At 49.4% G+C, this 27,722-nt stretch overlaps 1 protein-coding gene and 1 long non-coding RNA gene across 2 annotated transcripts in view; both read right to left on the bottom strand.

The window, feature by feature from the left end:
* Nucleotides 1–27,722, bottom strand: part of CHD8 (chromodomain helicase DNA binding protein 8) — a gene marked incomplete at its 5' end in the record, with an annotated part of 59,317 nt that overhangs the window by 26,679 nt on the left and 4,916 nt on the right. The window contains 18 exon segments of the mRNA XM_068668782.1: nucleotides 1,253–1,432; nucleotides 4,364–4,531; nucleotides 7,065–7,217; nucleotides 7,219–7,261; nucleotides 9,815–10,028; nucleotides 12,127–12,382; nucleotides 12,488–12,631; nucleotides 13,489–13,665; nucleotides 16,023–16,266; nucleotides 17,942–18,063; nucleotides 18,156–18,293; nucleotides 18,388–18,471; nucleotides 19,234–19,351; nucleotides 20,688–20,743; nucleotides 20,869–20,937; nucleotides 21,045–21,239; nucleotides 21,329–21,443; nucleotides 23,939–24,315. Of these exon segments, the coding sequence (XP_068524883.1) occupies nucleotides 1,253–1,432; nucleotides 4,364–4,531; nucleotides 7,065–7,217; nucleotides 7,219–7,261; nucleotides 9,815–10,028; nucleotides 12,127–12,382; nucleotides 12,488–12,631; nucleotides 13,489–13,665; nucleotides 16,023–16,266; nucleotides 17,942–18,063; nucleotides 18,156–18,293; nucleotides 18,388–18,471; nucleotides 19,234–19,351; nucleotides 20,688–20,743; nucleotides 20,869–20,937; nucleotides 21,045–21,239; nucleotides 21,329–21,443; nucleotides 23,939–24,315 (2,853 nt within the window).
* On the bottom strand, nucleotides 24,452–25,898 carry LOC137849247 (uncharacterized). Its single transcript, XR_011091820.1, has 2 exons — nucleotides 25,270–25,898; nucleotides 24,452–25,145 (listed from the first exon to the last, which is right to left on the bottom strand). It is a non-coding gene; the product is annotated as an uncharacterized lncRNA (long non-coding RNA).

The following is a 27,722-nucleotide window of genomic DNA, read 5'->3' on the forward strand; positions in this document are numbered from 1 at the left end:
CCCAAAAAATGGTGGGGAAGGGGTCCCCAAAAAAACGGTGGGGAGGGGGGGCCCCCCCAAAAAATGGTGGGGAGGTCCTACCCCAAAAAACGGTGGGGAGGTCGCCCAAAAAAAATCGGTGGGGAGGTCACCCCCCCAAAAAAACGGTGGGGAGGGGGGCCCCCAAAAAAAATCGGTGGGGGAGAGGGGCCCCCAAAAAATGGTGGGGAGGTCCTACCCCAAAAAACGGTGGGGAAGGGGTCCCCAAAAAATGGTGGGGAGGGGGGCCCCCAAAAAACGGTGGGGAGGTCCACCCCAAAAAAAAAGGGTGGGGAAGGGGGCCCCCCAAAAAAATCGGTGGGGAAGGGGGCCCCCAAAAAAAAACTGTGGGAAGGGGGCCCCCCAAAAAAACGGTGGGAAGGGGTCCCCAAAAAAAATCGGTGGGGAGGTCGCCCCCCAAAAAAACGGTGGGGAAGGCCCTCCCAAAAAAGAACGGTGGGGAAGGGGGCCCCCAAAAAAACGGTGGGGAGGGAGGCTCCCAAAAAATGGTGGGGAAGGGGTCCCCAAAAAAACGGTGGGGAGGTTGCCCCCAAAAAACGTTGGGAAGGTCACCCCCAAAAAATGGTGGGGAAGGGGTCCCCAAAAAATGGTGGGGAGGTCCCACCCCAAAAAAATGGTGGGGAGGGGGACCCCAAAAAACGGTGGGGAGGTCCCCCCCCAAAAAAACGATGGGGAGGTCACCCCCAAAAAACGGTGGGGAGGTTGCCCCGAAAAAACGGTGGGGAAGGGGGTCCCGTGGGGAGGTCACCCCCAAAAATGGTGGGGAGGTCCCTCCCAAAAAAAAATGGTAGGGAAGGGGGCCCCCAAAAAAAATCGGTGGGGAGGGGGGCTCCCAAAAAAAAAACGGTGGGGAGGTCCACCCCCAAAAAAAACGGTGGGGAGGTCACCCCCAAAAAATGATGGGGAGGTCGTCCCCAAAAAAATCGGTGGGGAGGTCCCACCCCAAAAAACGGTGGGGAAGGGGGCCCCCAAAAAACGGTGGGGAGGTCATCCCCAAAAAACAGTGGGGAAGGGGGCCCCCAAAAAATGGTGGGGGGGGGGGGGCCCCAAAAAATGGTGGGGAAGGGGTCCCCAAAAAATGGTGGGGAGGTCCTCCCCCAAAAAAATGGTGGGGAGTTCGCCCCCCCAAGAAATGGTGGGGAGGTCCCCCCCCAAAAAAATGGTGGGGAGGGGGGCCCCCAAAAAAATTTTTGGGGAGGGGGGGTGGAGGTACCTTGGCGAAGGTGGAGCCCTTGCCCTCGCTCTCGATGGTGATGGTGGTGGTGCGGCGCAGCAGAATTTGGTCGATGTCCTCCTCGCAAAATTTGGAGCCTTCGTCGTCCTCCTCCATGATGGCCGCGTAGGCGCCCTTGCGCAGGAGGTCCTCGATCTCCTTCTTGGAGAATTGCTGGATCTGCCCCAAAAAAGAGGAGGAGGAGGAGGAGGAGGAGGAGGAGGAGGAGGAGGAGGAGGAGGAGGAGGAGGAGGAGGGTGAGGAACAGGGAGGGTTCCACCCCAAAATATCTCCAAAAACCATGTTCTGGTAGAGGAGGACCTTCAAGAGGTGCTACCCCTGAAGAACCCCTTCCATGGGGTCTCCATCCCAAATTTTCCTCGAAAAACCCCTTCCATGGGGTCTTCAAGACCCATTTTTCCTCAAAAAAACCCTTTTATGGGGTCTTCAAGACCCATTTTTCCTCGAAAAAAACCTTTTATGGGTTCTTCACCCCAAATTCCCCTTGAAGAACCCTTTTTATGGGGTCTTCAGGTCAACTTTCCTTGAAAAACCCTTGAAGAACCCTTGAAGAACCCCTTCCATGGGGTCTTCAAGACCCATTTTTCCTCGAAAAAACCCCTTCTATGGGGTCTTCAAGACCCATTTTTCCTCAAAAAAAACCTTTTATGGGTTCTTGACCCCACATTTCCTTTGAAGAACCCTTTTTATGGGGTCTTCACCCCAATTTTTCCTTGAAGAACCCCTTCTATGGGGTCTTCAGGTCAACTTCCCTTGAAGAACCCTTGAAGAACCCTTGAAGAACCCCATTTATGGGGTCTTCAAGACCCATTTTTCCTCAAAAAAACCCTTTTATGGGTTCTTCACCCCAATTTTTCCTTGAAGAACCCTTTTTATGGGGTCTTCTGGACCAAATTTTCCTTGAAGAACCCTTTTTATGGGGTCTTCAGGTCAACTTCCCTTGAAGAACCCTTGAAGAACCCTTCCATGGGGTCTTCAAGACCCATTTTTCCTCAAAAACCCCCTTTTATGGGTTCTTCACCCCACATTTCCCTTGAAGAACCCCTTCTATGGGGTCTTCAGGACCCATTTTTCCTCGAAAAAAAACTTTTATGGGTTCTTCACCCCACATTTCCCCTGAAGAACCCTTTTTATGGGGTCTTCTGGACCAAATTTTCCTTGAAGAACCCTTTTTATGGGGTCTTCAGGTCAACTTTCCTCGAAGAACCCTTGAAGAACCCTTGAAGAACCCCATCCATGGGGTCTTCAAGTCCCATTTTTCCTCGAAAAACCCCTTTTATGGGGTCTTCAGGACCCATTTTTCCTCGAAAAAAACCTTTTATGGGTTCTTGACCCCACATTTCCCCTGAAGAACCCTTTTTATGGGGTCTTCACCCCACATTTTTCCTTGAAGAACCCTTTTTATGGGGTCTTCAGGTCAACTTTCCTTGAAGAACCCCTGAAGAACCCTTGAAGAACCCCTTCCATGGGGTCTTCAAGACCCATTTTTCCTCGAAAAACCCCCTTTTATGGGTTTTTCACCCCAAATTCCCCTTGAAGAACCCTTTTTATGGGGTCTTCACCCCAAATTCCCCTTGAAGAACCCTTTTTATGGGGTCTTCACCCCAAATTCCACTTGAAGAACCCCATCTATGGGGTCTTCAAGACCCATTTTTCCTCAAAAAAACCCTTTTATGGGTTCTTCACCCCAAATTCCCCTTGAAGAACCCTTTTTATGGGGTCTTCTGGACCCATTTCCCTTGAAGAACCCTTGAAGAACCCTTTTTATGGGGTCTTCAAGACCCATTTTTCCTCGAAAAAACCCCTTCTATGGGGTCTTCAGGACCCATTTTTCCTCGAAAAACCCCTTTTATGGGGTCTTCAGGACCCACTTTTCCTCGAAAAAAACCTTTTATGGGTTCTTCACCCCAAATTCCTCTTGAAGAACCCCTTTTATGGGGTCTTCAGGTCAACTTCCCTTGAAGAACCCTTGAAGAAACCCCTTCCATGGGTCTTCAAGACCCATTTTTCCTCGAAAAACCCCTTTTATGGGGTCTTCAGGACCCATTTTTCCTCGAAAAAAACCTTTTATGGGTTCTTGACCCCACATTTCCTTTAAAGAACCCTTTTTATGGGGTCTCCATCCCAATTTTTCCTTGAAGAACCCTTTTCATGGGGTCTTCACGTCAACTTCCCTTGAAGAACCCTTGAAGAACCCCTTCTATGGGGTCTTCAAGACCCATTTTTCCTCGAAAAACCCCTTTTATGGGGTCTTCAGGACCCATTTTTCCTCGAAAAACACCTTTTATGGGTTCTTCACCCCACATTTCCCTTGAAGAACCCTTTTTATGGGGTCTTCACCCCAATTTTTCCTTGAAGAACCCCTTCTATGGGGTCTTCAGGTCAACTTCCCTTGAAGAACCCCTGAAGAACCCTTGAAGAACCCCTTCCATGGGGTCTTCAAGACCCATTTTTCCTCGAAAAAAACCTTTTATGGGTTCTTGACCCCACATTTCCCCTGAAGAACCCTTTTTATGGGGTCTTCAGGTCAACTTTCCTTGAAGAACCCTTGAAGAACCCTTGAAGAACCCCATCCATGGGGTCTTCAAGACCCATTTTTCCTCGAAAAACCCCTCCTATGGGGTCTTCAAGACCCATTTTTCCTCGAAAAAAAAACCTGTTATGGGTTCTTGACCCCACATTTCCCTTGAAGAACCCTTTTTATGGGGTCTTCAGGTCAACTTCCCTTGAAGAACCCCTGAAGAACCCTTGAAGAACCCCATCCATGGGGTCTTCAAGACCCATTTTTCCTCGAAAAAACCCCTTCTATGGGGTCTTCAGGACCCATTTTCCTCGAAAAAAACCTTTTATGGGTTCTTCACCCCACATTTCCCTTGAAGAACACCTTCTATGGGGTCTTCAAGACCCATTTTTCCTCGAAAAACCCCTTTTATGGGTTTTCCACCCCACATTTTTCCTCGAAAAACCCCTTTTATGGGTTCTCCACCCCCCATTTTTCCTTGAAAAACCCATTTTTACGCGTTCTCCACCCCACATCTCCCCCCGAACCCCCTTTTTTTGCGTCCCCCCACCCCCCCGAGACCCCCTTACCCCCGCGATGTTGCCCTCGCGGCCGCTCATGGACTGCAGCACGGCTTTGTCCAGGCCCAGCTTGAGGCTGGCCTTGTCGAACATCTCCCGCTCGTAGGAGTTGCGGGTGATCAGGCGGTAAACCTTCACCGCCTTGCTCTGCCCGATGCGGTGGCACCGCGCCTGGGCCTAAAGGGGGGGGAAAAAGGGAGGCAGGGTGGTCAACGGGGTGCCAAAAATCCCAAAATCCTATCAAGAAATACTTAACGGGGCAAATAAGCCCCAAAATCCCATTAAGAGAAACTTAACGGAGCACTAAAACCCCAAAATCCCATCAAGAAAAACTTAATGGGGCACCAAAACCCCAAAATCCCATCGAGGTGGAGTCAACGGGGTGCCAAAAATCCCCAAATCCTATCAAGAGAAGCTTAACGGGGCAAATAACCCCCAAAATACCATAAAGAAAAACTTAAAGGGGCAAAAAAAAACAAAATCCCATCAAGAGAAACTCAACAGGGCGCCAAAACCCCAAAATCCCATCAAGAGAATCTTAACGGGGCACTAAAACCCCAAAATCCCATTAAGAGTAACTCAACAGTGTGCCAAAAACCCCAAAATCCCGTCAAGAGAAACTTAACGGGGCAAATAAACCCCAAAATCCCATCAAGAAAAACTTAAAGGGGCAAAAAAAACCCGAAATCCCATAAAGAAAAACTTAACGGGGCACCAAAACCCCAAAATCCCATTAAGGTGGAGTCAATGGGGCGCCAAAACCCTGAAATCCCATCAAGAAAAACTCAATGGGGCACCAAAACCCCAAAATCCCATAAAGAAAAACTTAAAGGGGCAAAAAAAACCCGAAATCCCATCAAGAAAAACTTAACGGGGCAAATAGACCCCAAAATCCCATCAGGATAAACTCAACGGGGCACCAAAACCCCAAAATCCCATGAAGAAAAACTTAACAGGGCAAATAAACCCCAAAATCCCATCAAGACAGACTCAACGGGGCGCCCAAACCCCAAATCCCATAAAGAAAAACTTAAAGGGGCAAATAAACCCCAAAATCCCATCAAGAAAAACTTAACGGGGCAAATAAACCCCAAAATCCCATCAAGATAAACTCAACGGGACGCCAAAATGCCAAAATCCCACCTAGATCAAACAATGGGGGCACCAAAACCCAAGACCCCATTGACTCAAACCCAACGTGGTCCCAAAACCCAAGACCCCGTTAACTCAAACTCAACATGACCAGCCAAAAACCCAAAACCTCGTTGACTCAAACCCAACGAAACCCCAAAAACCAAGACCCCGTTGGGTCAAACTCAACATGACCAGCCAAAAACCCAAAACCTTGTCAACTAAAATTCAACATAGCCCCAAAACCAAAGACCCCATTGACTCAAACTCAACATGACCAGCCAAAAACCCCAAACCTCGTTGACTAAAATTCAACAAAACCCCAAAACCCAAGACCCCGTTGACTCAAACCCAACGTAACCCCAAAACCCAAGACCCCATTGACTCAAACTCAACGAAACCCCAAAACCCAAGACCCCATTGAGTTAAACTCAATGTGACCCCCAAAACCCAAGACCCCGTTGGCTCAAACTCAACGTAACAAGCCAAAACCCAAGACCCCATTGACTCAAACTCAACGTAGCAAGCCAAAAACCCAAGACCCCACTGAGTTAAACTCAACATGACCCCAAAACCCAAGACCCCGTTGACTCAAACTCAATGTAGGAAGCCAAAAACTGAAGACCCCATTGACTCAAAGTCAACGAAACCCCAAAACCCAAGACCCCGTTGGGTCAAACTCAACAGAACCCCAAAACCCAAGACCCCATTGACTCAAACTCAACATGACCAGCCAAAAACCCCAAACCCCATTGACTCAAACCCAACGTGGTCCCAAAACCCAAGACCCCATTGACTCAAACTCAACATGACCCCAAAACCCAAGACCCCATTGACTCAAACTCAATGTAGCAAGCCAAAAACCCAAAACCTCGTTGACTAAAATTCAACAAAACCCCAAAACCAAAGACCCCGTTGACTCAAACTCAACGAAACCCCAAAACCCAAGACCCCATTGACTCAAACTCAACATGACCAACCAAAAACCCAAAACCTCGTTGACTCAAACCCAACAAAACCCCAAAACCCAAAACCCCGTTGACTCAAAGTCCACGAAAACCCAAAACCCAAGACCCCATTGACTCAAACCCAATGAAACCCCAAAACCCAAGACCCCGTTGAGTTAAACTCAATGTGACCCCAAAACCCAAGACCCCGTTGACTCAAACTCAACATGACCAGCCAAAAACCCAAAACCTCGTCAACTAAAATTCAACATAACCCCAAAACCCAAGACCCCGTTGAGTCAAACTCAACGTAGCAAGCCAAAAACCCAAGACCCCGTTGACTCAAACTCAACATGACCAGCCAAAAACCCAAAACCTCGTTGACTAAAATTCAACGAAACCCCAAAACCCAAGACCCTGTTGGGTCAAACTCAACGTAGCAAGCCAAAAACCCAAGACCCCGTTGACTCAAACCCAACGTAACCCCAAAACCCAAGACCCCATTGAGTTAAACTCAACAGAACCCCAAAACCCAAGACCCCATTGACTCAACCCCAACATAACCCCAAAACCCAAGCCCCTACCCCAACGGTGCCAAACCGGGGGTGACCCCAAACCCCCCGGGACCTCACCTGGAGGTCGTTTTGGGGGTTCCAATCGGAGTCGAAGATGATGCAGGTGTCGGCGGCCGTCAGGTTGATGCCCAAGCCCCCCGCCCGCGTGCAGAGGAGGAAGACGAAGCGATCCGAGTCGGCTTTGCTGAAGCGGTCGATGGCCGCCTGCCGCAGGTTGCCCCGCACCCCGCCCGTCGATCCGCTCGTACAGGTACCTGGGACGCCCCCAAAAAAACACGGCGATGACCCCAAAACCCTCCCTGATGGCCCTTTGTACCCGTTTTACCTCTTTTCTATGATTTAGTACTCCAGGTGACCCCAAACCCTTCCCAAATGCCCCGTTTTGCCCGTTTTTACCTCTTTTGGATGCCCCTTTTCGCCCCATTTTACCTCTTTGGGACGATTTAGTCCTCCAGGAGACCCCAAACCCTTCCCAAATGCCCCGTTTTGCCCGTTTTTACCTTTTTTGGATGAGGCTTTTTGCCCCTTTTTACCTCTTCTGGATGAGGTAGTCCTCCAAGTGACCCTAAACCCTTCCCAAATGTCCCTTTTTACCCATTTTACCTCTTTTCTATGATTTAGTCCTCCAGGTGACCCCAAAACCTTCCCCGATGTCCCTTTTCGTCCCTTTACCTTTTCGGGATGATTTAGTGCTCCAAGTGACCCCAAACCCTTCCCTGATGACCCTTTTTGCCCTTTTTACGTCTTTTGGATGAGGTAGTCCTCCAGGTGACCCCAAAACCCTCCCTGATGTCCCTTTTTACCCGTTTTACCTCTTTTGGATGATTTAGTCCTCCAGGAGACCCCAAACCCTTCCCAAATGCCCCTTTTTCGCCCATTTTTACCTCTTTTGGATGAGGTAGTCCTCCAAGTGACCCCAAACCCTTCCCTGATGTCCCTTTTCGTCCTCCAGGAGACCCTAAACCCTTCCCAAATGTCCCTTTTCGCCCCTTTTTTACCTCTTTTGGACGACGCACTCCTCCAGTTGACCCCAAACCCTTCCCAAATGCCCCTTTTTCGCCCCGTTTTTACCTCTTTTGGATGATTTAGTCCTCCAGGAGACCCCAAACCCTTCCCAAATGCCCTGTTTTGCCCGTTTTTACCTCTTTTGGATGCCCCTTTTCGCCCCTTTTTACCTCTTCGGGATGATTTAGTCCTCCAAGTGACCCCAAAACCCTCCCTGATGGCCCTTTTTACCCGTTTTACCTTTTCGGGATGATTTAGTCCTCCAGGAGACCCCAAACCCTTCCCTGATGTCCCCTTTCGTCCTCCAGGTGACCCCAAACCCTTCCCCGATGTCCCTTTTTACCCGTTTTACCTCTTTTGGATGATTTAGTCCTCCAGGCGACCCCAAAACCCTCCCTGATGTCCCTTTTTACCCGTTTTACATCTTCGGGATGATTTAGTCCTCCAGGTGACCCCAAAACCTTCCCAAATGTCCCTTTTTACCCGTTTTACCTCTTTGGGATGATTTAGTCCTCCAGGTGACCCCAAAACCTTCCCAAATGTCCCTTTTTACCCGTTTTACATCTTTGGGATGATTTAGTCCTCCAGGTGACCCCAAAACCTTCCCCGATGACCCTTTTCATCCGTTTTGCCCGTTTTTACCTCTTTTGGATGAGGCTTTTCGCCCCTTTTTACCTCTTTTGGATTAGGTAGTCCTCCAAGTGACCCCAAAACCCTCCATCATGGCCCTTTTTACCCGTTTTACATCTTCGGAATGATTTAGTCCTCCAGGTTACCCCAAACCCTTCCCAAATGCCCCTTTTTACCTCTTTTGGATGATTTAGTCCTCCAGGTGACCCCAAAACCCTCCATTATGTCCCTTTTTACCCGTTTTACCTCTTTTCTATGATTTAGTCCTCCAGGTGACCCCAAACCCTTCCCTGATGTCCCTTTTCGTCCTCCAGGAGACCCCAAAACCCTCCCTGATGTCCCTTTTCGCCCCTTTACCTTTTCGGGATGATTTAGTTCTCCAGGAGACCCCAAAACCTTCCTTGATGACCCTTTTTACCCATTTTACCTCTTTTCTATGATTTAGTCCTCCAGGTGACCCCAAACCCTTCCCCGATGTCCCTTTTTGCCCCTTTTACCTCTTCGGGATGATTTAGTCCTCCAGGTGACCCCAAACCCTTCCCCGATGCCCCTTTTCACCCCTTTTTACCTCTTTTGGATGATTTAGTCCTCCAGGAGACCCCAAACCCTTCCCCAATGTCTTTTTTTGGACGTTTTATCCCCTTTTGGACGAGATAATCCTCCAGGAAACCCCAAACCCTTCCAAATGCCCCTTTTTGCCCCATTTTACCTCTTCTGCATGCCCCTTTTCGCCCCTTTTTACCTCTTTTGGACGACGCACTCCTCCAGTTGACCCCAAACCCTTCCCAAATGCCCTTTTCTCCCCGTTTACCTCTTCTGGATGCCCCTTTTCGCCCCTTTTTACCTCTTTTGGATGACGTAGCCCTCCAGGAGACCCCAAACCCTTCCCAAATACCCCTTTTCGCCCCGTTTTTACCTCTTTTGGATGATTTAGTCCTCCAGGTGACCCCAAACCCTTCCCAAATGCCCCTTTTTGCCCCGTTTTTACCTCTTCTGGACTACGCAGTCCTCCAGATGACCCCAAACCCTTCCCTGATGTCCCTTTTTGTCCTCCAGGTGACCCAAAACCCTTCCCTGATGTCTTTTTTTTGCCTGTTTTACCTTTTCTGGACGAGGTATCCCTCCAGTTGACCCCAAACCCTTCCCAAATGCCCCTTTTTGCCCGTTTTTACCTCTTTTGGATGAGGTAGTCCTCCAAGATGTCGAGGCAGCGGACCATCTGGGAGAAGATGAGCACCTTGTGGCCTCCGGCCTTGAGTTTGGGGAGCAATTTGTCGATCAGCACCAGCTTGCCGGCCGAGCGCACCATGGCCTGGAGGTGGAAGTCGTGGGGGACGTGGTGGTGGCAGGACTCGCGGAATTCGGCCAGGATCTTCTCCTCCGCGCCTGCTCGGGGTGGGTTGGGATCGTCAACGGGGCGTTGGGGGGCGCTACTCAACCCCAAACCCAACCACAACCCCAAATCCAAGGTGCTGGTGGACCCCTCAAGGCGTTATTCACCCTAAAAATGTCCATTTTGGGACATTCAGCGGCACACTCAACCCCAAACCCTACCAGAATCCCAAATCCAAGGTGCTGGTGGACACCTCAAGGCGTTATTGCCCTAAAAATGTCCATTTTGGGACATTCAGCGGCACCACTCAACCCCAAACCCTACCAGAATCCCAAATCCAAGGTGCTGGTGGACACCTCAAGGCGTTATTTGCCCTAAAAATGTCTATTTTGGGACCATCAGGGGCACCGCTCAACCCCAAACCCAACCACAACCCCAAACCCAACCACAACCCCAAACCCAACCACAACCCCAAATCCAAGATGCTGGGGGACACCTCAAAGTGTTATTCACCCTAAAAATGTCTATTTTGGGACATTCAGCAGCACCAGCTCAACCCCAAACCCAACCACAACCCCAAACCCAACCACAACCCCAAATCCAAGGTGCTGGTGGACACCTCAAGGCGTTATTTGCCCTAAAAATGTCTATTTTTGGACATTTAGCAGCACTACTCAACCCCAAACCCAACCACAACCCCAAATCCAAGGTGCTGGTGGACCCCTCAAGGCGTTATTTGCCCTAAAAATGTCAATTTTGGGACATTCAGCGGCACCACTCAACCCTAAACCCAACCAGAATCCCAAATCCAACCAGCTGGTGGACCCCTCAAGGCGTTATTTGCCCTAAAAATGTCCATTTTGGGACATTCAGTGGCACTACTCAACCCTCAACCCAACCACGTCCCAACTGGGGACATCACCACCAACTTAGAAAATTTGAGAACCTCCTCCATTCCCACCAGGAGAAGGAAAACCCCAAATCCAACCAACTGGTGGACCCCTCAAGGCATTTTTCACCCTAAAAATGTCTATTTTGGGACTCTCAGCACCACCACTCAACCCCCAACCCCACCAAATCCCAATTAGGGGTATCACCACCAACCTAGAAGATTTGGAGAACCTTCTCCAAGTCCACCAGGAGAAGGAAAACCCCAAATCCAACCAACCGGTTGACCCCCCAAGGCATTTTTCACCCTAAAAATGTCTAGTTTGGGACTTTCAGCACCACCACTCAACCCCCAACCCCAACAAATCCCAATTGTTGGCATCACCACCAACTTAGAAGACCTGGAGAACCTTCCAGGAGAAGGAAAACCCCAAATCCAACCAACTGGTTGACCCCTCCATGCCCACTAAACCCAAATCCAACCAACTGGTTGACCCATCAAGGCATTTTTCACCCTAAAAATGTCTATTTTGGGACTCTCAGCACCACCACTCAACCCCCAACCCCACGAAATCCCAATTGTTGGCATCACCACCAAGCTAGAAGATTTGGAGAACCTTCTCCAAGCCCACCAGGAGAAGGAAAACCCCAAATCCAACCAACCGGTTGACCCCCCGAGGCATTATTCACCCTAAAAATGTCCTTTTGGGGATCTTCAGTGGCACCACTCAACCCCCAACAATCGGGATGTGGTGGGGTTGGCATCACCACCAACTTAGAAGATTTGGAGAACCTCCTCCAAGTCCACCAGGAGAAGGAAAACCCCAAATCCAACCAACTGGTTGACCACTCAAGGCATTTTTCACCCTAAAAATGTCTATTTTGGGACTTTCAGCACCACCACTCAACCCCCAACCCCAACAAATCCCAATTGTTGGCATCAACATCAACCTAGAAGATTTGGAGAACCTCCTCCATTCCCACCAAACCCCAAATCCAACCAACCGGTTGACCCCCCAAGGCATTTTTAATCCTAAAAATGTCAATTTTGGGACATTCAGTGGCACCACTCAACCCCCAACAATTGGGATGTGGTGGGGTTGGCATCACCACCAACTTAGAACATTTGGAGAACCTCCTCCAAGTCCACCAGGAGAAGGAAAACCCCAAATCCAACCAACCGGTTGACCCCCCGAGGCATTATTCACCCTAAAAACGCCCATTTTGGGACACAAGCCCCTTAATTTTTGCCCACCCCCTCACCGTTGATGAGGTAGGGGTGGTTGCAGCACTTGCGCAGCTCCATCATGGTGTTGAGGAGGTTGGGCATGTTGGTGTGGCCGGCCCCCTTGGAGAGGAAGGAGAAGTTCTTCTCCAGGATGGCCCGGTAGTATTTTTTTTGGATGTTGGTCAGCTCCACCTCGATGATGGTCTCCTGTTTTGGGGCCAAATTCTTCTCCACGTCCTCCTTCAACCGTCGGAGCATCATGGGCTTGAGGATGGCCTGGAGCTTCTGCACCTAAATTTGGAGAGCCACCAAGAGTAAAACCCAACCCTCGTGGTCACCTGAAGGGTTTGAGGTCTTCTCCTTCATCCTCCTCCTCCTCATCCTCTTCCTCCTCACCTGCTCCTCCGTTTTGAGGTCGCCGAAATCCTTCAGGAATTCGGCCTCAGATGGGAATTGGGAGGGTTCCAAAAAGTGCAGGAGGCTGAAGAGCTCCTCCACCGTGTTCTGCAGCGGGGTGCCCGTCAGGAGGACCTTGTGCTCCTGCCCAGGGGGTAAAAGGTTAGGGGGGGACGGGGGGAGGTCACCAAAATCCTGGGGGGACGGCGGGGTGGCCCCCCGTGTGGAGGTACTTGGGTGGGAGGTGTGGGTGGAGCATAAAGATCTCCAAACTTGAGCAAAAAGGACCAAAAATAGCTTCAGGACCATGCCAAGGGACATGGGATGAGCCCAAAAATCTCCAAACTCAATCAAAAACCCCCAAAACACCTTCAGGACCATCTCCAATGGACACAAGGTCAACCCAAACACCTCCAAACCCAAACAAACTTAACCGAAAACCCCCAAAACACCTTCAGGACCATCTTCAAGGGGCACGGGATGAGCCCAAACATCTCCAAACTCAACCAAAAATCCCAAAAACACCTACAGGACCATCTCAAAAGGACATGGGATGAGCCCAAATGTCTCCAAACTCAACCAAACTCAACCAAAAACCCCAAAAACACCTTCAGGACCATCCCCAAGGGACACAAGGTCAACCGAAACATCTCCAAACCCAACAAAAAGCCCCAAAACATCTTCGGGACCATTCCCAGGGGCCATGCAATGAGCCCAAACATCTCCAAACTCAACCAAAAACCCCAAAAACAGCTTCAGGACCCAACAAAAACCCCCAAAACACCTTCAGGACCACCCCCAAGGTCCACCAGGTCAACCCAAACACCTCCAAACCCAACCAAGACCCCCCAAACACCTCCAAAACCACCTCAGGACGCGCGGGACGAACCCAACCACCTCCGTCCAACCCCAAAAACCCCCCCGGGGCACCCAAAATCAACCCGAGGAGGGCAGAAGGGACCTATTTGTCCCCCCCTAAGAAGTCTTCTGCTGTCCCTCACCAGGTCCATGTGCTTGAGGCTGTCGAGCAGCTTGCAGTTGCGGTTTTTGAGGCGGTGGGCTTCGTCGATGATGACGCAGCGCCACTCGATCTCCCGCAGCTCGGGGCAGTCGGAGAGGATCATCTCGAAGGTGGTGATCAGCGCGTCGAATTTGTAGGCCCCGGGGATCAGGCGGCCCTAAAAAAGGTGGGAGGAAGGCTCCAGATGCGGCTCCTCGGCCTCAGGAGGGTCTCGGGGGGGTTTTGGAGGACCTCAAAGCCACCCTCGACCTCCTTAAACCCTTGGGAAGATCTCCAGGAGCTTTTGGAGGACCTAAAAACCATCTCAGGAGGTTCTCCAGGAGCTTCTGGAGGACCTAAAAACCACCTCAGGAGGTTCTCCAGGTGATTTGGGATCTTTTGGAGGAGCTCAAAGCCAACCTCGACCTCCTTAAACCCTTGGGAAGATCTCCAGGAGCTTTTGGAGGACCTAAAAACCACCCCTTGGAGGTTCTCCAGGTGATTGAGGATCTTTTGGAGGACCTCAAAGTCACCCTCGGCCTCATTAAACCCTTGGGAAGATCTCCAGGAGCTTCTGGAGGACCCAAAAACACCTCAGGAGGTTCTACACGTGATTTAGGGGATTTTGGAGGAGCTCAAGGTCACCCTCAACCTCCTTAAACCATTGGGAAGATCTCCAGGAGCTTCTGGAGGACCCAAAAACCACCCCTGGGAGGTTCTCCAGGTGATTTGGGATCTTTTGGAGGACCTCAAAGTCACCCTCGGCCTCATTAAACCCTTGGGAAGATCTCCAGGAGCTTCTGGAGGACCCAAAAACACCTCAGGAGGTTCTACACGTGATTTAGGGGATTTTGGAGGAGCTCAAGGTCACCCTCAACCTCCTTAAACCATTGGGAAGATCTCCAGGAGCTTCTGGAGGACCCAAAAACCACCCCTGGGAGGTTCTCCAGGTGATTTGGGATCTTTTGGAGGAGCTCAAAGCCAACCTCGACCTCCTTAAACCCTTGGTAAGATCTCCAGGAGCTTTTGGAGGACCCAAAAACCACCTCAGGAGGTTCTCCAGGTGATTTAGGATCTTTTGGAGGACCTCAAAGTCACCCTCGGCCTCATTAAACCCTTGGGAAGATCTCCAGGAGCTTCTGGAGGACCCAAAAACCACCCGTGGGAGGTTCTCCAGGAGCTTCTGGAGGACCTCAAAACCACCTCAGGAGGTTCTCCAGGTGATTTAGGATCTTTTGGAGGACCTCAAAGTCACCCTCGGCCTCATTAAACCCTTGGGAAGATCTCCAGGAGCTTCTGGAGGACCTAAAAACCATCTCAGGAGGTTCTCCAGGAGCTTCTGGAGGACCTAAAAACCACCTCAGGAGGTTCTCCAGGTGATTTGGGATCTTTTGGAGGACCTCAAAGTCACCCTCGGCCTCATTAAACCCTTGGGAAGATCTCCAGGAGCTTCTGGAGGACCTCAAAACCACCCTTGGGAGGTTCTACAGGTGATTTAGGATGACCTAAAAGTCATCCTCAACCTCCTTAAACCCTTGGGAAGATCTCCAGGAGCTTTTGGAGGACCTAAAAACCACCCTTGGGAGGTTCTCAAGGAGTTTAGGAGAACCTAAAGCCACCCTTGACCTCCTTACATCCTTGGGAAGATCTCCAGGAGCTTCTGGAGGACCTAAAAACCACCCTTGGGAGGTTCTCCAGGAGCTTTAGGAGAACCTCAAAGCCTCCCTTGCTCTTCCTCGACCACGGGAGCTTCTGGAGAACCTCCAAACCACCTCAGGACGTTCTCCAGGCGCTTTAGAAGAACCTCAAATCCAACCTCAACCTCCTTAAACCCTTGGGAAGATCTCCAGGAGATTCTGGAGAACCTAAAAACCACCTCAGGAGGTTCTCCAGGCGTTTTGGAGGACCTAAAAACCACCTCAGGAGGTTCTCCAGGACCTTTAGGAGAACCTCAAAGCCTCCCTTGCTCTTCCTCCACCATGGGAGCTTCTGGAGAACCTCAAAACCACCTCAGGACGTTCTCCAGGCGCTTTAGAAGAACCTCAAATCCAACCTCAACCTCCTTAAACCCTTGGGAAGACCTCCAGGAGATTCTGGAGAACCTAAAAACCACCTCAGGAGGTTCTCCAGGAGTTTTGGAGGACCTCAAAACCACCTCAGGAGGTTCTCCAGGACCTTTAGGAGAACCTCAAAGCCTCCCTTGCTCTTCCTCCACCACGGGAGCTTCTGGAGAACCTCAAAACCACCTCAGGACGTTCTCCAGGCGCTTTAGAAGAACCTCAAATCCAACCTCAACCTCCTTAAACCCTTGGGAAGACCTCCAGGAGATTCTGGAGAACCTAAAAACCACCTCAGGAGGTTCTCCAGGAGTTTTGGAGGACCTCAAAACCACCTCAGGAGGTTCTCCAGGAGCTTTAGGAGAACCTCAAAGCCTCCCTTGCTCTTCCTCCACCACGGGAGCTCCTGGAGAACCTCCAAACCACCTCAGAAGGTTCTCCAAGACCTTTTTCAGGACCCCCAAGCCCCCCAGCGTACCCGCGAGTCCTTGCAGTACATCTCGTACTGCTGGATCATCTGCCGCGAGGCCAGGCTGCCGTGGTAGACGATGCTGTTCATCCCCGTCCAGGTGTTGAACTCCCGCTCCCAGTTGGTGATGGTGGAGAGCGGGGCGATGACCAGGAAGGGGCCGCGGATGCCCACGTTGTAGACCTCCTGCAGGAAGGCGATGGACTGGATCGTCTTGCCCAAGCCCATCTCGTCGGCCAGGATGCAGTTCTGCCTGCGGGGAGGAGGAGGGTTGGTGGCCCAAAATCCTAACGAGGTGGTCGCCGACCCAATTTCCCCTATCGTGACCCGATTTGCCCCATCCCGACCCAATTTGCCCCATTTCGACCCAATTTCCTCCATCCTGATCCAATTATTTCCCCATTCTGACACAATTTCCCCAATTTCGACTCAATTTCCCCCATCCTGACCCAATTTCCCTCATCCCGACCCAATTTCCCCTATCGTGACCCGATTTGCCCCGTCTGGACCCAATTTGCCCCATTTCGACCCGATTTCCTCCATCCTGATCCAATTATTTCCCCATTCTGACCCAATTTCCCCCATCCCGACTCAATTTCCCCAATTTCGACTCAATTTCCCCCATCCGACCCAATTTCACCCATCCCGACCCAATTATTTCCCCCATCCTGACCCAATTTCCCCCATCCTGACCCAATTTCCCTCATCCCGACCCAATTTCCCCTATTGCGACCCGATTTGCCCCATCTGGACCCAATTTGCCCCATTTCGACCCAATTTCCTCCATCCTGATCCAATTATTTCCCCATTCTGACCCAATTTCCCCCATCCCAACTCAATTTCCCCAATTTCGACTCAATTTCCCACATCCTGACCCAATTTCCCCTATTGCAACCCGATTTGCCCCATCCGGACCCAATTTGCCCCATTTCGACCCAATTTCCTCCATCCTGATCCAATTATTTCCCCATTCTGACCCAATTTCCCCCATCCCGACTCAATTTCCCCAATTTCGACTCAATTTCCCCCATCCCGACAAAACTTCCCCCATCCCAGTTTCCCCCATCTTGACCCAACTTCCCCCATCTTGACCCAATTTTCCCTGTTCCAACCCAATTTCCACCGTTCCAACCCAATTTATTTCCCCCATCCCGACCCAATTTATTTCCCCCATCCCGACTCAATTTCCCCCATCCCGACCCAATTTCACCATCCTGACCCAATTTATTTCCCCCATTCCAACCCAATTTCCCCCGTTCCAGCCCAATTTGCCCCATCCTGACCCAATTTCCCCCATCCTGACCCAATTTCCCCCATCTTGACCCAACTTCCCCCATCTTGACCCAATTTTCCCCATTCCAACCCCATTTCCCCCATCCCGACCCAATTTCCCTCATCTCGACCCAATTTCCTCATCCCAACCCAATTTATTTCCCCCATCCCTACCCAATTTCCCCCTTCCCTACCCCATTTCCCCCATCCCGACCCAATTATTTCCCCCATCCCGACCCAATTTATTTCCCCCATCTTGACCCAATTTCCCCCATCCCGACCCAATTTATTTCCCCTTTCCCTACCCAACTTCCCCCATCCTGACCCAATTTCCCCCATATTGACCCCAATTTCCCATCCCGACCTAATTTTCCGCCATCCTGACCCAATTTCCCCCATCTTGACCCAATTTCCCCCATATTGACCCCATTTTCCCGTCCCGACCTAATTTTCCGCCATCCTGCCCCAATTTCCCCCATCCTGCCCCAATTTCCCCCATCCTGCCCCAATTTCCCCCATCCCGACCCAATTTCCCCCATCCTGCCCCAATTTCCCCCAATTCTGCCCCAACTCCCCCATCCTGCCCCAATTTCCCCCATCCCGCCCCAATTTCCCCCATCCCGCCCCAATTTCCGTGCCCCCACCCCGTAACTCGCCTGTTGTACCAGTTGAAGAGCAACCAGTTGACCCCTTCCAGTTGATACTCCCTCAACTGGTTGTGGTTTTTATACTCATGCGACAGCTCCAGCTTCTTCCACGAGCCAGCTTGAGGACGTGGCTATCATTTTTGGGGCGAAAAACAACCAAAATTAAAACCATAAAAGAAATTCCACCACTTTTGGGAGTTGAGGAGGAGATTTGGGCGCTCACCAGGCGTTTGAGCTCGGGGTGCCGGGCTTGGATGCGTTTAAATTCCCCAATTTTGCCCTCGTCCACGTCCTCCTTCAGCTCCCAGGTGCTGTCCTCGTAGGGCAGGGAGCACCACTTGACCAGGTAGTAGACCACGGGCTGGAGGAGGAACCCCAAAAAAATTTGGGGGGGGGTTTGGGGGTGTCCTTTTTGGGGTCGGGGTCCCACCCCGTCCTTTTTTCCCCCCACTCACCTCGCCGTTGTCCTTGTCGACGCTGTGCGACTCGTCCAGGATGCGGTCCACCTCCACGTAGTCGGGGTTGAAAGGCTCCTCGTCCTTGTTTTTAATTATTTTAGGGAAAAAAAACGGGGTGTGAGATTCAAAGAAAGCGCCCAAAAAATCTTGGATGGTGAGAATCCACAAAAAAAACTCATCCCCGAGCCCCAAAACGTCCCTTCTGCTCCCAATCCTTTATTATTTTAGAAAAAAGAGGTGGTGAGATGCAAAAAATCACCCAAAAAACCTCCTGAGAGGTGAGAATCACCCCAAAAACTCATCCCTGAGCCCAAAAACATCCTCTCTGTTCCCAATCCTTCATTATTTTAGAAAAAAGAGGTGGTGAGATGCAAAGAATACCCCAAAAAAACTCTTAAAAGGTGAGAATCCACCCAAAAAACTCATCCCCGAGCCCCAAAAGTGTCCCCTCTATTCCAAATCCTCCATTATTTTAGTAAAAAGAGGTGGTGAGATGCAAAAAATCCCCCAAAAAAAGCTCTTGAGAGGTGAGAATCTGCCCAAAAAACTCATCCCTGAGCCCCAAAATGTCCCCTCTGTTCCCAATCCTTCATTATTTTAGAAAAAAGAGGTGGTGAGATGCAAAGAATCCCCAAAAAAGCTATTGAAATGTGAGAATCCACCAAAAAACTCATCCTTTATCCTCCAAAATGTCCCCTCTGCACCCAATTTTTTTATTATTTTAGAAAAAATCAGTGGTGAGATGCAAAAAATCCCCCAAAAAACCTCCTGAGAGGTGAAAATCTGTCAAAAAACTCATCCCCGAGCCCCAAAATCGTCCCCTCTGCCCCCAAAACCGGGCACCTCGTGGAAGAAGTGTCGCATCTGGGTCATCTTCGTCTTGAAGCGCTTGAGCTTCTGGTGGATCCTCTTGTCCTTCTCCAGCTGGTCGATGGTGGCCCACTCGCAGTGCAGGTAGGAGCTACGTGGGGCACGAAAAACGTCAAAATCCACGTGGGATTACAAAAAAAAACACCCATAACCCTTCAACGAAGCCATTTTGGGCCAAAAAACTCTTATTAGGGCAAAAAAACCTCTTATTTGGGCAAAAAAACTCTTCGTTGGGACAAAAACACTCTGCTTTGGGACAAAAAACTCTTCGTTGGGACAAAAAAATTCTTAGTTGGGCCAAAAAACTCTTCTTTGGGCCAAAAAAAACTCTTAATTGGGCCAAAAAACTCTTTGTTGGGCCAAAAACACTCTGCTTTGGGACAAAAAACTCTTCGTTGGGACAAAAAAACTCTTCGTTGGGCCAAAAAAACTCTTCGTTGGGCAAAAAAAAACTCTTCTCTGGGCCAAAACACTCTTTGTTGGGCCAAAAACCTCTTTGTTGGGCCAAAAAAAACTCTTTGTTGGGCCAAAAATCTCTTCTTTGGGCCAAAAATCTCTTCTTTGGGCCAAAAACCTCTTCATTGGGCCAAAAAACCTCTTCGTTGGGCCAAAAATCTCTTCTTTATGCCAAAAATCTCTTCTTTTGGGCCAAAAAACCTCTTCTTTGGGCCAAAAAACTCTTCATTGGGCCAAAAAAACTCTTATTTGGGCCAAAAAGCTCTTCGTTGGGCCAAAAAAAATCTTCGCTGGGCCAAAAAACTCTTCGTTGGGCCAAAAAAAAATCTTCTTTTGGCCAAAAACAGTCTTCGTTGGGCCAAAAAATACTCTTCTTTGGGCCAAAAACCTCTTCGTTGGGCCAAAAAAACTCTTCGTTGGACCAAAAAACTCTTAGTTGGGCCAAAAAAACTCTTCGTTGGGCCAAAAAAACTCTTCGTTGGGCCAAAAAACTCTTCTTTGGGCCAAAGAGCTCTTCTTTGGGCCAAAAAACTCTTCTTTGGGCCAAAAAAACTCTTCTTTGGGCCAAAAAAAAGCTATTTTTTGAGCCAAAAAACTCTCATTTGAGCCAAAAAACTCTTCTTTGGGCCAAAAAAACTCTTCTTTTAGCCAAAAAACTCTTATTTGGGCCAAAAAACTCAACCAAACTCAACCAAAAAACCCCAAAAATATCTTCAGGACCATCTCCAAGGGACATGAAAAGAACCCAAACATCCCCAAACCCAACCAAAAACCCCAAAATTCTTCTTCAGGAGGACCCAAACGTCAACGGGTTGGATTTTGGGTCATTGACGCGCCCTCCAGTTGAGTTTCTCCCCCCACGACGCCGTAGAACTCTACAAAACGACTAAAACCCCACAAAAAGACCCAAAAAAGGGGTCTGAGAAGATGAAGGACCCCACCCCAACCCAAAATTTTGGCCGATTACTTACTAATTCTTATATTTGACGAAAAACTCTTCGGATTCCGTAAATTGCCCCGACGGGAGCTGCGGGGAGAAAAACGGGGGCGTCAACGTTGGCCAAAATTCACCTCTTTCCCCTTTTTTTTTATTTTTTGGGTTTCTTTTTATATTTTTGGGGAGTTTTTTAATTTTTTGGGGGGGTTTCTCACCTCCTTTTTGACCACCCGCATGGAGAGGACCTTGTCCACGATGGCCGCGTCCTCCTCGCTGGGGTTTTCCTGCGAAAAAAGAGGCAAAAATGAAGAAAACGAAGAGCGCGTCCAACAAAAAAAAATGAGAAAAAAACGCGTTTTTCTCAAAAAAGAAAAAAATAAAGCCCCCCCACCACAAAAAACTGCATGGAGGGCAACGTCTCCCCCTCGGGCTCCGGTTCCGGGGCGGGGGGCTGCGGGGCGGGGGGCTGCTCGGGGCGGGGGGGCCCGGTGACGTCCAGCTCTTCGTCCTCCTCATCGTCGGTGATTTTGATGTCCAAGTCCTCGGTGTACTTCTTGCGCTTCACCTGCCGGTTGGAGCGCCGCTTCTACGGGGTGGGGGGGGGGAAAAAAACATAAAGGGGGGGTCTAAAAGCTTGTGGAGACCCCCAAAAAATTTTGGCCTTCATCCCCAAACCTGCACGCTGCTCTCCTCTTCCTCCCGCGGCGACTGCGCCGGCATCACTTCGGCGTCGGAGTTGTCGGAGGAGGCGTTGCGCTTCCGCTTCTTGCCCACCACCGGGGTGATTGTGCTGGGGGGGGGGGATTAGGGGGGGACAGGGTTAGGAAAAAAGGGGCGGGGGGGTCGCCCCCAAAAGGGCTGACCCCCCCAAAAAAAGGTTTGGGGTGAAAACGGCGAGAAACGGGGCGATTGGGCGGAGATTTGGGGCAAAAGGAGGGGAAGGTTGGTGGTGAGGAAAGGGAAGGGGGCATTAAGGACAAAATTTGGGGTGAAGAGGGCAAAATTTGGGGTGAAGACGGAAAAATATGGGGTGAAAGGGGAAAATTTTGGGTGAAAGGGGAAAATTTGGGGTGAAAGGGGGCGAAATTTGGAGTGAAAGGGGAAAATTTGGGGTGAAAGGGGAAAATTTGGGGTGAAGAGGGCAAAATTTGGGGTGAAAGGGGAAAATTTGGGGTGAAAGGGGAAAATTTGGAGTGAAAGGGGAAAATTTGGAGGGAAAGGGGAAAATTTGGAGGGAAAGGGGAAAATTTGGGGTGAAGAGGGCAAAATTTGGGATCGATGAGGCCAAAAGTTGGTTTAGAGGCCAAAATTTGGGGTCGACAACGCCAAAAGTTGGTTTAGAGGCCAAAAGTTGGGGTCGATGAGGCCAAAAGGTGGTTTAGAGGCCAAAATTTGGGGTCGATGAGGCCAAAATTTGGCCAAAAGTCAACAATGGCCACCACAAAGACCAAATACGGCCAAAAAGGTCAACGATGGCCAAAAAAGGTCAACGATGGCCGACATAAAGACCAAATATGGCCAAAAAAGTCAACGACGACCACCACAAAGACCAAATATGGCCAAAAAACTCAACAATGACCACTACAAAGACCAAATACGGCCAAAAAAGTCAACAATGGCCAAAAAAAGTCAACGATGGCCAACATAAAGACCAAATATGGCCAAAAAACTCAACGACGACCACCACAAAGACCAAATACGCCCAAAAAACTCAACGAGGTCCACCACAAAGACCAAATATGGCCAAAAAAGTCAGCAATTGCCAAAAAGGTCAACAATGGCCACCAGGAAGACCAAATATGGCCAAAACAATCAACAATGGCCACCACGAAGACCAAATATGGCCAAAAAAGTCAACGACGACCACCACGAAGACCAAATATGGCCAAAAAAGTCAACGACGACCACCACGAAGACCAAATATGGCCAAAAAAGTCAACGATGGCCAAGAAAGTCAATTATCACCACCATGAAGACCAAATATGGCCAAAAAAGTCAACAATGGCCAAAAAAGGTCAACGATGGCCACCACAAAGACCAAATATGGCCAAAAAAGTCAATGATGACCACCACAAAGACCAAATATGGCCAAAAAAGTCAACAATGGCCACCACAAAGACCAAATATGGCCAAAAAAGTCAACGATGACCACCACGAAGACCAAATATGGCCAAAAAACTGAACAACGACCACCACAAAGACCAAATATGGCCAAAAAACTCAACAATGACCACCAGGAAGACCAACGATGGCCAAAATGAAGACCAAATATGGCCAAAAACCTCAACAACGACCACCATAAAGACCAAATATGGCCAAAAAGGTCAACAATGGCCAAAAAGGGGTCAACGATGGCCAAAAAAGTCAATGATGGCAACCATGAAGACCAAATATGGCCAAAAAACTCAACAATGCCCACCACGAAGACCAAATATGGCCAAAAAAAGTCAACAATGACCATCACGAAGACGAACGATGACCAAAAAGGTTCAAGGATGGCCAACACGAAGACCAAATATGGCCAAAAAAGTCAATTATCACCACCATGAAGACCAAATATGGCCAAAAAGGTCAACAATGGCCAAAAAAGGTCAACGATGGGCAACCTGAAGACCAACAATGGCCAAAAAGGTCAACAATGGCCAAAAAAAGTCAATGATGACCACCACGAAGACCAAATATGGCCAAACAACTCAACAACGACCACCACGAAGACCAAATATGGCCAAAAAAGTCAACGACGACCACCACAAAGAACAAATATGGCCAAAAAAGTCAATGATGACCACCACGAAGACCAAATATGGCCAAAAAAGTCAACGATGGCCAAAAAAGGTCAACGATGGCCACCACGAAGACCAAATATGGCCAAAAAAGTCAACGATGGCCACCACGAAGGCCAAATATGGCCAGAAAAGTCAACGATGACCACCACGAAGACCAAATATGGCCAAAAAACTCAACAATGACCACCAGGAAGACCAAATATGGCCAAAAAACTCTACAATGACCACCAGGAAGACCAACGATGGCCAAAATGAAGACCAAATATGGCCAAAAACCTCAACGACGACCACCACGAAGACCAAATATGGCCAAAAAATCAACGATGGCCAAAAAAGTCAACTATGGCCAAAAAAAGTCAATGATGGCAACCATGAAGATCAAATATGGCCAAAAAAATCAACAATGACGACCACGAAGACCAAATATGGCCAGAAAAGTCAAAAATGACCACCCCCAAGCCCAAACACGCCCCAAAAAACCTTCCCGCCCCCCACTCACCTGGGCTTGCTGCGCCCCTTGCTCTTCCCGGCGCCCCCCTGCCCCTTCCCCTTTCGGGGTCTCTCCTCTTTGGGGCCTCCGCGTTCGCCGCCCCCTTTCCTCCTCCGTTTTCGTTCCCCTTCCTCCTCGGGGCGCACGCTGGGGAGCTCGTCCTCGTTGAGCACCCGGGGGATGTTCTGCTCGCCCCGGGCTCGGGCGCGGGCGATGGCTTCGGCCACGATGCGGTTGGCTTTCTCCTGTTTTTTTTGGTGCTCCAATTTGCGGCTCTCCTCCGAAACCCCCCGCGAGCCCGGGGGGGCGGCCAACGCGGCCACCTCGCTGCTGCTCAGGACTTTGACCACCGATAAGCCCGCCGAGCCGCCCTGAGATGAGCCGGCCTAAAAAATTGGGGGAACGGCCCCCCAAAAATGGAGGTTCGGCAAGGAAAAGGGAGCAAACGGGGTCTTCTTCGCGCCAAAAATGACCCAACGGCAGTTATCGCACCAAAAAACAACCCAAAATGTGCTCTTCTCGACCCAAAACTAACCAAAATGTGCTTTTCTCTACCCAAAACCAACCCAAATATGATCATCTCTACCCAAAACCAACCAAAACGTGCTGTTCTCGACCCAAAACCAACCCAAATGTGCTCATCTCTACCCAAAACTAACCCAAATGTGCTTTTCGCTACCCAAAACCAACCCAAATGTGATCATTTCCACCCCAAAAACAACCCAACTGTATTTATTGCACCCAAAACCAACCAAAACGTGCTTTTCTCTACGCAAAAACAACCAAAATGTGCTTTTCTCTACCCAAAACCAAACCAAATTCATTCATCTCTACCCAAAATCAACCCAAATGTGATCATTTCCACCCCAAAACCAACCCAACTGCATTTATTGCATCCAAACCAACCAAAATGTGCTCTTCTCTACCCAAAACTAACCAAAATGTGCTTTTCTCTACCCAAAACCAACCCAAATATGCTCATCTCTACTCAAAACCAACCCAAACATGCTCATCTCTACCCCAAAAACAACAAAACAGCGATTATTGCACCCAAAACCAACCAAAACGTGCTTTTCTCTACCCAAAACCAACCCAAATGGGCTCTTCTCCACCCCAAAAATGACCCAACGGCAGTTATCGCACCCAAAACCAACCCAAATGTGCTCATCTCTACCCAAAACCAACCCAAATGTGCTCATTTGCACCCCAAAACCAACTTAACTGCGCTCAACTTCACCCAAAAACAACCCAACGGTGTTTATCACACCCAAAACCAACCTAAATTCACCCATCTCTACCCAAAACCAACCCAAATGTGCTCTTCTCTACCCAAAACCAACCAAAACATGCTGTTCTTGACCCAAAACTAACCCAAATGTGCTCTTCTCCATCCCAAAGACAACCCAACTGCATTTATTACACCCAAAAACAACCCAAATGTGCTCATCTCTACCCAAACCCAACCCAAACATGCTCATCTCTACCCAAAAACAACCCAAATGGGCTCTTCTCCACCCCAAAAATGACCCAACAACGGTTATCGCACCCAAAACCAACCCAAATGTGCTCTTCTCGACCCAAAACTAACCAAAATGTGCTTTTCTCTACCCAAAACCAACACAAATACGCTCATCTCTACCCAAAAACAACCCAAATGGGCTCTTCTTCACCCCAAAAATGACCCAACGGCAGTTATCGCACCCAAAACCAACCAAAATGTGCTTTTCTCTACCCAATACCAACCCAAATGTGCTCTTCTCCACCCCAAAACCAACCCAACAACGGTTATCGCACCCAAAACCAACCCAAATGTGCTCATTTGCACCCCAAAACCAACTTAACTGTGCGCAACTTCACCCAAAAACAACCCAATGGTGTTTATCCCACCCAAAAACAACCCAAATGTGCTCTTCTCCACCCCAAAGACAACCCAACGGCGGTTATTGCACCAAAAAACAACCCAAAATGTGCTCTTTATTAATAAGTAATCTGAGGCAACACGTTTCATCTCTTGTGAAACCAAGAATTCATTTGTGAAACCTCTGGCATAACTTTTCTTGGGGGTGACATGGGTCCTGCTAGTTCTGCTCTGTACACACAGACTGGATTTTGAATTTATTGCAGTATCTGGTTTCAAATTAGGAGGACTGTGAAATGTTCTACAGGAAGTCTCACAGATCATCAGTAAAAAATACAATACAATAAAATAATAAAAAAGTTTTTTCCTGCAAACCAATTACTTTTAGTCAGCCTATTACTGACAGTCTTCAGTCTCAATTCTGTTCTCAGGATATTAAAATTAAACTAAAACTGCCACAGTCTTCTCAGAACACTAAATTGGCGCTCGTATATGGGCTGTAGAATCAGATAAACGTGCTCATCTCTACCCCAAAAACAACCCAACGACATTTATCCCACCAAAAAACAACCCAAAATGTGCTCTTCTCTACCCAAAACCAACCAAAACGTGCTTTTCGCTACCCAAAACCAACCCAAATGTGCTCTTCTCCACCCCAAAGACAACACAACTGCATTTATTACACCCAAAACCAACCCAAACGTGCTCTTCTCTACCCAAAACCAACCCAAATATGTTCATCTCTACCCAAAAACAACCCAAATGTGATCATTTCCACCCCAAAAACAACCCAACTGCATTTATCGCACCCAAAACCAACCAAAACGTGCTTTTCTCTACGCAAAAACAACCAAAATGTGCTCTTCTCAACCCAAAACCAACCAAAATGTGCTTTTCTCTACCCAAAACCACCCAAATTCACTCCGTTCCAGCCCAAAACCACCCAACTGCACTCCTCCCACCCCAAAACCACTCTTTTTCCCCAAAAACCACCCCAAAACCCCTCCTCCCACCCCAAAACCCCCCGAAACCCATCATTCCACCCCAAAACCCCCCAAATCCCTCATGTGACCCCAAAACCACCCAAAAATACTCATCGCACCCCAAAAGAAGTCAACGATACTCATCCTACCCCAAAACAGCTCAACAATGCTCATCCCACCCCAAAACCACTCTTTTCCCCCAAAACCACTCTTCTTCCCCCAAAACCCATCGTTCCACCCCAAAACCCCCAAAACCCATCATTCCACCCCAAAACCACCCAACGATGCCCATCCCACCCAAAACCACCCAACTCCACTCTCCTTCCCCAAAACCACCCCAAAACCCCTATTCCCACCCCAAACTCCCCCAAAACCCCGTTTTTCCCCAAAACCTTCTCTCCCACCCCAAAACCCCAAAATCTCCTTTTTTTCCCCCAAAAAACTCACCTGCGGCTGCAGCACCACCTTGAGGGGCACCGTCAGCCTCTGCCCCGCGCCCCCCACCACCTGCGGCACCACCCCCAAAACGCCTCCTCCTGCCCCAAAATCACCCCAAAACCCCTCCTCCCACCCCAAAACCCCCCGAAACCCATCGTTCCACCCCAAAACGCCCCAAATCCCTCATGTGACCCCAAAACCACCCAAAAATACTCATCGCACCCCAAAAGAAGTCAACGATACTCATCCTACCCCAAAACAGCTCAACAATGCTCATCCCACCCCAAAACCACTCTTTTTCCCCCAAAACCACTCTTCTTCCCCCAAAACCCATCGTTCCACCCCAAAACCCCCAAAACTCATCATTCCACCCCAAAACCACCCAACGATGCCCATCCCACCCAAAACCACCCAACCCCACTCTCCTTCCCCAAAACCACCCCAAAACCACCCCAAAACCCCCAAAACCCATCATTCCACCCCAAAACCACCCCAAATCTCTCATCCCACCCCA

This window comes from Anas acuta, unplaced genomic scaffold, assembly GCF_963932015.1.
Source record: "Anas acuta unplaced genomic scaffold, bAnaAcu1.1 SCAFFOLD_255, whole genome shotgun sequence".
NCBI classification, from domain to species: domain Eukaryota; kingdom Metazoa; phylum Chordata; class Aves; order Anseriformes; family Anatidae; genus Anas; species Anas acuta.